This window comes from Mustela erminea, chromosome 11 (assembly GCF_009829155.1).
Source record: "Mustela erminea isolate mMusErm1 chromosome 11, mMusErm1.Pri, whole genome shotgun sequence".
In the NCBI taxonomy this organism is placed as follows: domain Eukaryota; kingdom Metazoa; phylum Chordata; class Mammalia; order Carnivora; family Mustelidae; genus Mustela; species Mustela erminea.
The window spans coordinates 92,652,704-92,665,478 of record NC_045624.1 but is presented as its reverse complement, the minus strand read 5'-3'; the positions used below and the strand labels follow the sequence as shown (position 1 = coordinate 92,665,478).

At 41.1% G+C, this 12,775-nt stretch overlaps 1 protein-coding gene and 1 long non-coding RNA gene across 6 annotated transcripts in view; one reads left to right on the top strand and one right to left on the bottom strand.

Annotated features, from left to right (window-relative positions):
* LOC116569313 (serine/threonine-protein kinase MRCK alpha-like) overlaps positions 1–12,775 on the top strand; it is a 92,583-nt gene that overhangs the window by 55,619 nt on the left and 24,189 nt on the right. For all 4 annotated transcript variants that reach the window (XM_032305461.1, XM_032305462.1, XM_032305463.1 and 1 more), the window contains 4 exons: positions 4,984–5,067; positions 7,262–7,367; positions 8,855–8,991; positions 9,858–9,997. In XM_032305461.1, coding sequence (XP_032161352.1) covers positions 4,984–5,067; positions 7,262–7,367; positions 8,855–8,991; positions 9,858–9,997 — 467 coding nt within the window. The remainder of the gene's footprint in view (positions 1–4,983; positions 5,068–7,261; positions 7,368–8,854; positions 8,992–9,857; positions 9,998–12,775) is intronic.
* LOC116569314 overlaps positions 9,768–12,775 on the bottom strand; it is a 33,700-nt gene continuing 30,692 nt past the window's right edge. For both annotated transcript variants that reach the window (XR_004276977.1, XR_004276976.1), the window contains exon 3: positions 9,768–10,002. This is a non-coding gene — a long non-coding RNA (uncharacterized LOC116569314). The remainder of the gene's footprint in view (positions 10,003–12,775) is intronic.

The window sequence follows — 12,775 nt, the reverse complement described above, 5'->3', positions numbered from 1 at the left end:
CTCCCCGCTGAGCAAAGGAACCAAGCAGGGTTCCTGGGGCTCGATCTCAGGACCCTGGGATCATGATGTGAGCTGAAGGCAGATGCTTAGCCAACTGAGCCATCCAGGCATCCCAAGGAACCTCTTAAAAAAATAAAATCTTCGGAAAAATTTAGTGGACTTTATTTGGGGCTAGTTTTACATTCATAGAAAAATTTAGTGCCAAATACAAGTTCTTACTTACCTGTCTCACCACCACCCACCCGCCCCCATCCCAGTTATTTCCATTGTTAACAACTTGCGTTAGTTTGGTACATTTGTTACAGTTATGAGCCGTTATTATTAACTGAAGTCTATCGTTAAGGATCACATTTTGGATTACACACTTTATGAATGTACAACCAGATAAATGACAAACGGGTAACAGACAGATCGATCACTATGGTATCAGAAATGTGCAGTTCACTGTTTTAACGACACCTGTTCCCCACCTATTCTTCCCTCCCTCTCTCCACCACCTCAAATCCTGGAAACCACCAGCCTTTCCACTGTCTTCACAGCTTTGCTCTTTCCACTGTCATATAGCTGGAATCGTATAGCTTTTTCAGATTGGTTTCTTTCATTTCGCAATGTGCATTTAATACATTTTTTCCCTCTGGCTGCTTTCATTATTGTTTTTTTTTTTAACTTAATTTTTTGCCTTTAGTTTCCAGAAGTTTTACTACATTGTGTCTTGAATGTATTTCTTTGGGTTTATCCTATTCAGAACTCAGCTTCTTTAATCTATTGTCTATGTCTTTAGCTGAACTCAGGATTTTCAGACATTATTTTTCTGAGGACTTTATCAGCCTCACCCTTTATACTCTCCTTCTGGGACTCTGATGTTAGATCTTTTGTAATAGTCCTATTTTTCCTGTCTATTTTGTCTATGATGTTCATATAGGATAATTTATATTGTTCTATCAAGTTCATGAATTCTCTCCTCTGTTCTGTTCTTCTTTTGAGCCATCCTCTGAATTTTTAATAGTGATTACTGCATTTTTTAAGTTTCTCAAATTCCACTGGTTCTTCCTTACAGCTTCTATTTCTTTACTGAGACTTTTTACAAGTTTTTTAAAAATGCTTTTGCCAGAATGTTTCTCTGATTCATATAAAAATTAGAATCTCTTCGTCTATAGCTACAAAAATTCTTTCTGGGATTTTGATTGGTGTTGCATTAAATGAATAGATTAATGAGAATTAATATACTCACTATATGGCATCTTCCAATTCATGAACATGGTATGCCATTCCATGTATTTAGGGCTTAACTGCTTTCATCAGTGCTTGGTAGTTGTCAGGCAACAGAGCCTGTGCATGTTTTGTTAGGCTTATTTATATATGTTTATAAATATATATTTACTTATTTAGTTATATATATGTGTGTGTGTATATATATATCTATCTATCTATATATTTAAATTTTAGAGGTACTGTGAATAGTACTTAAATAGTACTTTAAAATCAGTTTCCTATAGATTCAATGCAATCCCAGTCCAAACTCTGGCAAGTTATTTTGTGAATGTTGACAAACTGATACTATAGTTTATACACAGAGACAAAAGACCAAGAATGATCAACATAATATCAAAGGGGAAGAACCAAGGTGACGTGTATTGAACAACGTCAATACTTACCATACCGCTACAGTAACCAAGACAGCATGGTATTGGTAAAAGCAAAGACAGACAGATTGATGGGACAGAACAGGAAGCCCAGAAATAGACCCACATAAATATGATCAACTGATCCTTGGCACGAGAACAAAAGCAAAACAATGGAGAGAAGGTGGGCTTTTCAACAAACGGTGCTGGGACAACAGGACATCCACCTGCAAAAGAATAAATCTAGACTCAGAGCTTACACGCTCCACAAAAATTAACTCAAAATGCACCACAGACCTAAATGTAAAATGCAAAACTATAAAACTCATTGAAGAGATCACAGGAGAAAATCTAGATGACCTTGAATTTGGCAATGACTTTTTATACACAGTATCCAAAGATAAGCTGGGCTCTATTAAAATGAAAAACTCCTCTATAAAGACAACGTCAAGAGAATGCAAAGACAGTTGACAGATTGAGGGAAAGTCTTTGCAAAGACAAATTTAAACTGCTATCCAAAATACACAAAGAACTCTTAAAACTCAACAATAAAAAAACGAAACAATTAAAAAAGAGCCAAAGACCTATACAGGTACTTCAATACAGAAGATAACATGGATTATAAATAAGCATGTGATCTCCTATCCGATGTCATTGGAGAAGTGCAAAACTTAAAACAACAACGAGACACCACTCCACGCCTGTCAGCCTGGCCAAAACCTGGAATGCTGACACCACCTCACGCCAGTGCGGCCACAGCAACTTCAACCATCGCTGCTCAGAGTGCAGCATGGTGCAGCACCTGTGGCTGTGTCTTACAGATCTGAGCACACTCTTCCATACTACCCTGCAGCTGCACTCCTCGATCCTTACCTAAATAAAATGATAACTAATCCCTGTATCTAATTATGTACATGGATGTTTATAGCAGCTTTATTCGTAAATGCCACAAGGTGGAAGCAACCAAGATGTGCTTCAGCAGGTGACGGATAAATGGTACATCCAGACAATGGGACATTACTCACTATTTAAAAGAAACAAATTATTAAACCATGTAAAGCCATGAAGAGACCTTAAAGTATTCACACATAAAAGAGCTCATCTGAAAAGGCAACATACTGTACGATTCCAACCACACCACATTTGAACAGGCAAAACCGCGGGTCTAGTGAAGCAATCGGCACTCGCCATGGTTCAGGGGAGAAAGGGTGAACAGGTGACGCACAGAGGATTTCGGAGGTCGTGAAGATACTCTGTACGGTACCATGTTGGTGGACACATGTCTGCACATTTGTCCAAATCCACAGAACGTACAACACCAAGAATGAACCCTAGCGCAAACTATGGACTTTGAGGGATGATGTGTCAGTATTTCACGGATTCTAATTCTGGTGGGAGATGTTGATAACTGGGGAGGCTGTGCATGTGTGGGGGCAGGGGATAGGAAATCTCTGTACTTTCCCTCAATTTTTCTATGAACCTTAAACTGTTCTGAAATATTGTCTTGGTAAAAAAAAATCAGTTCCCAATTATTTATTGGTGTTATACAGAAATATGATCAATTGTGTTAACCCTGTGTCCTGTGATCTTCCCAAACTTACCAGTTTAAGCTTTTTTTCCTTTGACATTCCTTGGAATTGTCTATGCACACAATCATATCATCTGCAAATAGGACAGTTTTCTTTCTTTCCCACATGTATACCTCTCTTTCCCAGTTCAACCTAGAACACCGGCTAGGATTTTCAGCTTGATGTTGAATTAAAGTGGTGGTAGTGGTCATTCTTGCCTTGTTTTCATTCTTAGGCGGAAGCATTCGATTTTTCACCCTGAGTGGTAATGCTTGCCTTTGTTTTTTTGTAAATGCCTTTCATCTGATTAAGGAAATCCTTCCTATTCCTAGTCTGTTGAGAGTTTAATCATGAATGGATATTGAATTTGTCAAACGCTTTTTGCATCAACTAGTACGATGTGGTATCTCTTCTTTAGACTTAAGATAGTCTCTTTTTAAACAAAGGAAGATTAAAACAAGGGTAATTCATCAATAAATATCTAATATTTTTAAGAGAAAATCTTTATCATATTCATTTTTATAAACTCATATGAAAAAGTCTATTTAATGGGACCCAGTAAATAGCACGTGAATCTCCATCAATTTCTTTTTAAAGTGCCTTGATTTTTTTTTTTTATTAACATATAATGTATTGTTTGTTTCAGGGGTACAGGTCTGTGATTCTCAGTCTTACACAATTCACAGTCTCACCACAGCACACACCCTCCCCAATGTCCCTCCCCCAGCCACCCCATCCCTCCAACCCCACCCCCACTCCAACAACCTTCAGTTTGTTTCCTGAGATTAAGAGTCTCTCATGCTTTGTCTCCCTCTCTGGTTTCATCTTGTTTCATTTTTCCCTCTCTTCTCCTATGATCGTCTGTCTTGTTTCTCAAATTCCTCATATCAGTGAGATCATATGATAATTGTCTTTCTCTGATTGACTTATCTGACTTAGCATAATGCCCTTTAGTTCCATCCACAACATTGCAAATGGCAAGATTTCATTTTTTTGAGCCCTTCTGAAAGTATTTTTGTAAATTTGGCACATGTCCCCTACCTCCTGCATTTACTACCAAACTTGTAGGTTTTCTCCACGGTATGTGCCATCCTGAAAGGACGGACATTCCTCAAGTCTGTATACCTACATGTTCTGCTTAACCATTTAACATCTTCCTTACAACTAAGTGTACTAGTAACACCTGTAAGCATCCAATTCTTCCCATTTCAAGAAATATTTTCTGAGTTCCCAGGAAAGAAATATTGTATGTCATATAGACAGCTAAGTTTTACAGTTGTTGAAGTCTAACTATATAAAGGTGATCTAGATTACCTAAGAATATTTTTAGATAATTAGTACTAACTCAATCTTGCTGAAACCTCTGTAATTGATTTTAATATATTTCCATATATGTACAGCCATTAAATTCTTATTCACACTTACAAAACAGGTATTTCAAAGAGTCTTTTGAGGACTCTGATCATATATCTACTTATTAAAAGTCCCTTCCAAATACACTTATGATGGGTGTTCTTTTAACGTGGTCCACATGCTATGACATATTATTTGAAATAATAATATACCAACCTGCAACACATTGTATAAGATAAACACACACTTTGTTTGTGGGAAGGGAAGCATATACTAAATCACTTAAAATATCTTTTCCCCACTGTAAGAATTTTAATTTTACTATGTTTTTGTCTATTAACCAGTATCATCCTTTTGCCTCACTGGGGGAATTACTCCATCCTCACAGTTTTGGAGATCTGTGTAACGTGTCCTTGTCTATGTTCATTCCCTTGATTCAGGTTGTAGATTCTGCTCATCTTCCGGTCCACACTCCAACAATAAAGAGAAAGGAATATCACAGTAGCATCCGCCTTCCAACTAAGGTACTTGATTTAATTATAAGCTTAGCGGATTCCTTTCAAAATGAGAATAAACTGGTTTTGCTGTTACTGCCTTGGTATTTACCAAAATTTTTTTTTTTGCAGTTACATTCATCAAACCTCCAATCAGATTTAAAAATTAACACAACAGAAAATTCCATTATAAAAATCTTCTTAAGGTTTGATTACAGCACAGGGGTGAAACATTTTGACTACTTCAGGGGAATGTCTTTTCTATTAAATGGGCTTTGCATGCCTGCCAAGTCTCATTTAGAAATCTTGGATGATGGTAAACTAATTAACTGAGTTTTGCCATGAAATCCACTCAAGGGATCCTGTATCTCATAACTTACTCCCAGATAAATTCCAAATTCAGCCATAATTCAAATGTAAAACTGAAACCACATATTAGAAATACATTAGAAAGTCTTATAATTTTGGAGGAAAGCCTTCATTTTTTGAATCAATGTACTGCCTATTTAACAAATAATTAAAAATGACCAAAATATTCAAAGCATTCCTTTTTATTAGCAATAAGTAACCAGAAGCTGTAACAAACAGCAATAAAAAGGAAATTCATAAACACAATAAACCTGTTTTCCCAAACCTGGTAGCAAATACTATCATAAATGATTAAACACTACATCTTTTCAATTAAAACCAGGAACAGTACAGAATTACCCCATATCACCATTAGTATTCAGTCATTTCTAGGAAATGCAATAAAAATGAAAATAAAATGGCTGGAATATACACTGGAACATAATGGTCTTTCACAAGGTCAGTATGACTGTTTGCCCACAACACCCAAGAGATTCTGGTTTAGAAAAATAACCTACTAAAATTAATAAGGTAATTTGAAAATAAGGTAAATATATAAAATAACATGGGTTATCTCTGTAATATAATGAATATCTAGGAAAGAAATAGAAGACATTTCCATGCCAAGATCAACAAAAATATACATTAAGGAAAACAGAATAAAACACGATGAGTGTTCTGTCAAAATGAATGTAAGGCAGTATCAATCTGAATATCGAAAGTATTTTATTTTCTTCTTTCTGGTTTTCCTTCCTTTGTTGCGGTTCATCGCAGTGTATTAGAAAAGGTATACATCTCTGCTAACAAAAGCCAAGAAAGGGAGAAAAAGAGCAGGTGCAGATGTCAGCTTCAGGCGGGAGGTGAGAGCGTGGGTGAGATGGGCAGAGCTGAGGGATCTTCACGCTGAGTGACGGGGACGCCTACTGACCAGGCAGCGGGTCCCTTAGAAGCCTAGAAGCACTCAGGGACTGGAGACACCAGGTCTCCCAGGAGGTGAGGGTGCTGTGCAGCTGTGCAGAAGGGGGCAAACCGAAGACCTGAATAGGGGGTGCAGGGAGCCCCACCCCACATGGGGTCCAGGGCAGGGCAAGCAGACTGCCCTTCTGTCCACGGTATGACGAGGAAGAAGATACACGAAGGACGGCAGACTTGCCAGCGGGTGTTTGCAGAAGCCAGAGTTTGTTAGGATTCCCGTGTTGCCCTTTTACGGTAACAGTAATTTTGAGGACCAAGGGGACTGATCAGGGACTGGCCAACCCTCGGCGGGTTACCGATCTGCTGCTCATGGTGACGGCACATGCAGCTCTCCTCGGTGGGGCTTTGGTTCGGAGTTTCAGGATGCCTCTGTCCCACAGCCACACAGCCTGCTTCGCTGCACCCTCCAATTCATGACTTTTTTTTATTGGTAGACAATGAAACACATGATTTTCTAGAGAGAAAATTTTAAAATTATTCTTTCCTTCCACAGAAGGTATAAAAACTGTGTTCCTTCTGGCTTTCTCCTCATTCAAGTATGTACGCAGAGGCCATTTCACCCGCCACGGCAGCATCTGTCAGTTGAGACAGCATCGTTGCAAGGTTCAGAATATACTGGACCAAATAAAAGCCAGGCCCGATTTATTCGGTTCCAAACAGTATTAATGAGTATGTGATCACCAGTAGATGATTCTCTTCCTCCTCCTCTTTCTTTCCTTGGTAATTTTTTGGGATCCCTTGCTCAACATTTTGTAGTTAGGAAAGAATGAGGGGACAAGATCTTCCGTTCTGGTGAGAAAGTCGGGGAGCTGCTTTTCTTTGTGCATAAAATGGTATCTGTGACCAGAACCACCGCTTCAGTGTGATTTCACTTCCCGTGCTTGGTTGGTCTGTCTTGTAGAGTAAGAGCCATCGGTTTTTCCTCACGTCCTTCACGGCCCCCACCAAGTGTCACCAGTGCACGTCTCTGATGGTGGGTTTGATAAGACAAGGCTGTGCCTGCGACGGTAAGACCCGGGGAAGAGTGGTGCGGGGGGCCAAGGCCAGCGTCTCTACGTGGTCCTTAAGTGCCCTTGTCTGCAGGGGCTCCCGCAGCAAAGCACACACCCGGGTGGGTAGAAACACAGACGTGTTGCTCATAGGCCGGAAGTCTGGTTCTGGTGAGAGCGGTCTTCAGGGGGGCAGAGCACGGACTTCTGCCTGTGCCCCCACAGGGTGAAGGGGCCTCCCTCATCAGAGCATTCATCCCAAGCATGAGGGCTCTGCCCGCTGCTCCCCAGCGTCTCCCACGGACGGGCCCCACCTCCAAACATCACTACATTGGGGGGTACAATGTCAACATATGGATTTTGGGGGGACACATTCAGTCCGTCGCAATACGTCATTAAGCAAACATTCTGTTGTCTCTGAATTGCAGAAGCATGGCAGGAAAGGGATTCCTTTGCTAAAAATCTCTCGGAATCTGTTGCATTTTGGAAAGATTGGACCCTTGGTCGTTGGGAATGTTAGGGGGACTGTGGCACTGTGAGATGGCAGCCTTTGCGGCCTGTGCATGTTATCCCCGGAAGCCCTGCTGTGCAGCCTGCAGGCAGGGCCACATCTTTTAAGAACATGCATTTAGGAATATTTCGTTCCCTGTAATACTGCTAGAGCACAATGACCAGATTCAGGAGTTCATGCGGCAGGAAACGGACGCTATCCGTGAGCTGTAGCTGCTTTATCCGACTCATTCAATCTACTGTAAATACTACTGTCAGGGAGCAAAGTGCTTTTGGAAATATCGGACAGTGGGTCACTGTGCTCTAGGACGAGGAATGAGGGAAACTTCTAGGCAACAGACCCTGTGCTGTGGTGGGTTTCCTTGCCAGCGCTGTCCAGTGCTCACTCCAGGACACGGTGCTGAGCAGGACAACATTCCTGCCCTCAGCACTGCCACCGTCACACCCCCTTTACCATAAATGCAACCTGGTGCATGAGACAAAACGGGATCTAAAATGGGGAATTCGGAGCTTATAATATCCTCCCAGGGCGGGGTGAGGGGGCAGGCTCTGAGCAGAGTGCTTCAGCGGCTATCAGGGTCAGAAAAAGAGGACAGGATCAGGAAGCCGCCACCACTGCTGCACTCCTTGTGCCCGCTACTTCTGCCAGGATCAGGAAAGGCCCTGCCCTGTCTGCAGCATCAGGACATCCCCCACAGAATAAAGCCTCCGCCCTGCAGCTGGCACCTCACCCCCGTCCAGCAGGGTCCACGCAGTCCAGCGGGTGGTCGGCAGCTGGCACCGCTCCCAGCCAGGCTGCTCATCTCAGTCTCACAGGAAGTCCTCTTGTCCTCTTGCTGGTGCAACTTCCAGCAGGCCAGCTCTGCTGCAAGGGAGGCTGGGAAGTGCAACTTCAGTGTGCTGATGCTCCAAGAGCGGACCGAACTGCAGTGGAGGGTGAGGGAGCGAAACCATTGTGTCTCCTGCTGTCACGTCTCTTTATTCCCTCCAAAAAGCATGTGGGTTCTCATGTCACACAACCTGTGTAGAAAAGGCTCCCAGAGCTTGTCCAGTGCCTTCTCAGCAGAAGAAAGGTGCCCTCTGTCTAGACGCACAGGCAGGCATGGGAACAGCCTATGAAGGCCATGTCTGGGTAAGTGTCGATATTTGGGGTTTAGATGAACTCTCATTAAGTTTATCAATCACCTCGCACTCTTTGAGCACATTCGGAAAAAAATTATATACGTGTAATATCTATAACGGATTATGCAGTGCAAATTATGAGCAAATGAACATATTTGTTCCATCCTGAGAAAACAGTTTGAGAACAAAATTCAGTTGTCCCCAGTAGGATATTTTTTTTTTTAAAAGATTTTATTTATTTATTTGACAGAGATCACAAGTAGGCAGAGAGGCAGGCAGAGAGAGAGAGGGGGAAGCAGGCTCCCTGCTGAGCAGAGCACCCGGTGCGGGGCTCTATCCCAGGACCCTGAGACCATGACCTGAGCCGAAGGCAGAGGCTTTAACCCACTGATCCACCCAGGTGCCCCATCAGTAGGGTATTTTTAAATGTCTCAAAGTTTTCTGTTCAAACCTTACCCTGTGATGAATAAATGTTGGAAACTGTGATGGAACTCTGAATTCCAGTCTGCAATGACAAATTTTAAGACTAAAAGTAAAATAACTTTTTTGATAAATATTTAAAATCAAGTTGAATTTGAGGCATGGTGTTACCAAGTTTGAATTTAATGTTACCAGAGACAAAGAAATTATTTGAATATATCACTAGTGTAAACTGAAATGGTGCCAGTCTTATTTTAGAAGAGATGCTCAGTCTTCAAAGGAATTCCCTGTTGTTTTGAAATTTCAATATACAGTTCTGTCCCACATCTTTAACAAGAAAAGTGACAGATTTATAATATGTTTATTATTTTAATTGTATGTACAATAATTGGATAGCATGTGATGATTTAGCTCATACCGTTTTTATTTGTTGATGTTTTTAAATCCAAACTAAAGATCCCAAAGAAGGCAGGGGCGAGGAAGGGATGGCAGAGAGCCCTGGCTGTCGTCTGTGACTTCAAGCTCTTCCTGTACAACATGGATGAAGAAAAAGACTCCAAACCCAGCGTTGTCGTCAGTCAAGTGATTGACATGAGGTAAACTTTGAAAGAGAGAATTTTTTAATTAAAAAAATGGGAATAAAAATGGCTTCTGATATTTTCTTTTTTGCCCAAAGTTTACATCACCAGCCCTAAGGTATGGATCATAATTCAGTGGGGTATTTTTAAGGTTCTTACTCAGAAGTTATCTTCTTGGTGTGTTGTGTGTGTGTGTGTGTGTGCGCGCGCACGCGCGTGCAGACGCGTGACAAGAAGAGACAGCATCTCAGAACCAGACACTTCCTGTGAGATGGAATTGACACACCATAAATGTCACCATTTTAAAGTGTTCCGTTCGCTGGCTTTCCCATGTTCACAAGCTCGTACAACCGCCACCACCATCTAATTTTAGAACATTTTCGTCAGGCCAAAAACAAATCATATTTGCCTTATCTCCATTCTCCCTCGCCCCAAGCCCCCAGCAAGGGGAAGCTAGTTCTTTGTGTCTGGATCCACTGCCCCGGTTATGGCACATAACTGCAGTCACAGGGGTAGCCTGCCGCAGGCCTCCCGCACGGACTGCGCTGTCTGCCAGCCTCCTCCATGTCGCCTGTATCCTATTTCATTACTTTTCATGGCTTATGCCCTTCTTCGGGTTGAGGAAATTCCCTTCTATTTCTAGTTTGTTAAGTGTTTTTATTCAGGTGTTGGGTTTCGGCAAATTCTTTCGCTGTGACTGTCGAGGGGACCATATGGTCCCTCCTTCATTAGCATGTTGTATGACACCGATTTTTTAGAATACAGAACCTACTGTACATTCCTGGGATAAATCCCACTTGGTTATGGTGTGGGAAAAAACAGGAATATCCTTTCTACATGCTGCTGGATTGGATTTGCTGGAATTTATTGAGGATTTTCCTGTCTGTATTAATACAGAATATTGGTCTATAGTTTTCTTTCATTAGATATTTTTGCCTGGCTTTGGTGTTAGAGTAATAATGGCCTCAGAATGAGTTGAAAAGTACACTTTCCCCTCTTATTTTTTTTTGAAGAGTTTGTGAAGAGTTGGTATTAAATATGTTTGGTAGAATTCACCAACAGAGCCATCTGGTCTTGAACTTTTATTAAAGGGAAGTTTTCTGATTCCTGTCTCAATCTCTACTTGTTATAAATCTACTCAGATTTCCATACCCTCTTGAGTCAGCTTTAATATTTTGTGTTTCCTAGGAAATTTTCTATTCTTTGAGATTTTCTAATTTTTTTGGCACGTGATTGCTCATAATATTACCTTATACTTCTAATTTCTGAGAGGTCAGTTAGTTATGTGCCCTCTCTCATTTCTGATTTTAGTAATTTGAATCTTTTCTAATTTTTTTCTTAGTTTAGCTAAAGCTTACCAATTTTGTTAATCTTAAAGGACCAACTTTTGCTTTTCTTGGTTTTCTCTTCTTTTTTCTACATTCTGATTCTTTAATTCCCATACTCCTTTCTTTGTCACTTCCTTCCTTCTGCTAATTCTGGGTTAGTTTGCTTTTCTTTTTCTAGTTTACTAAGGTGGAAAGTTAGGTTATTGAGTTGAGATCCTCAATTATTTCTTTTGTCCCCTTTCATCCTTTCCCTTGCTTAGGGCTCCCACGATGTGTATCTTTGTGCTGCTTATGGTGCCCCGCAGGTCTCTGAGGCTCTGTTCGCTTTCCTTCATTGTTCTTTCTTTCCTTTCCTCAGACTGGATCATACTAATCGGCCCGTCTTCAAAGTCAGCGATTTGGTCTTCTGCCTACTCAAAACTGTTTTCAAGCCCCACTAGTGAATTATTCATTTCAATTATTTCACTCTTCAACTTCAGAATTTCTATTTGGTTCCATTTTTACCATTTCAAATTCATTATTGATGCTTTCTATTTGGTGAGACATCATTCTTATAATTTTTTAAAAAGGTTTTGTTTATCTATGACAGAGACACAGCGAAAGAGGGAACACAAGCAGGGGGAGCTGGAGAGGGAGAAGCAGGCTCCCTGCTGAGCAAAGAGCCCAAGATGCAGGGCTTGATCGAAGGACCCTGGGATCATAACCTGAGTCAAAGACAGATGCTTAATGACTTAGCCACCCAGGCATCCCACATCCTTATAATTTTCTTTAGTTCTTTAGTCATGGCTTCCTTTAGGTCTTCAAACATATTCAAAATGGATGATTTAAATCTTTGTTCAATAAATTCAACATCTGGGTTTCCTGGGGAACAGTTTCTACTGGCTATGTTTTTCCTGTGTATTTTTCATACTTTTGTGTTTCTTTCCATGTCTTACAAATTTTTCTTAAAAAGTGGACATTTTGGGGCGCCTGGGTGGCTCAGTGGGTTAAGCCTCTGCCTTCAGCTCAGGTCGTGGTCTCAGGGTCCTGGGATTGAGCCCCCCATCAGGCTCTCTGCTCAGCGGGGAGACTGCTCCCACCCCCCCGCCTGCCTCTCTGCCTGCTTGTGATCTCTGTCTGTCAAATAAATAAATGAAATCTTAAAACAACAACAACAACAATAAAAAATCCTAGACATTTCAAATAATGAAACTGGCAGCTCCAGTATCAAATCCCACCACCTCTCCAGGATTTGTTGATGTTGTTACTTGTAATTGTTGTTTGTTTCTTTGGTGACTTTTCTGAACTCATTTGTAAAGTCTTTACTCTTGGTCCTATGAGGTCACTGAAGTGTCTACTTTGTTAGCTTAGTGGTCCGCTAATGATCGTACAGAGGTTTTTTTTTTTTTAAGCATCTGGACGGGGTATATCTCCCAGTCTTTGCTAAAGGACTTGTGTGCAAATTGGGGCGCTCCTTCAGCACTCAGCC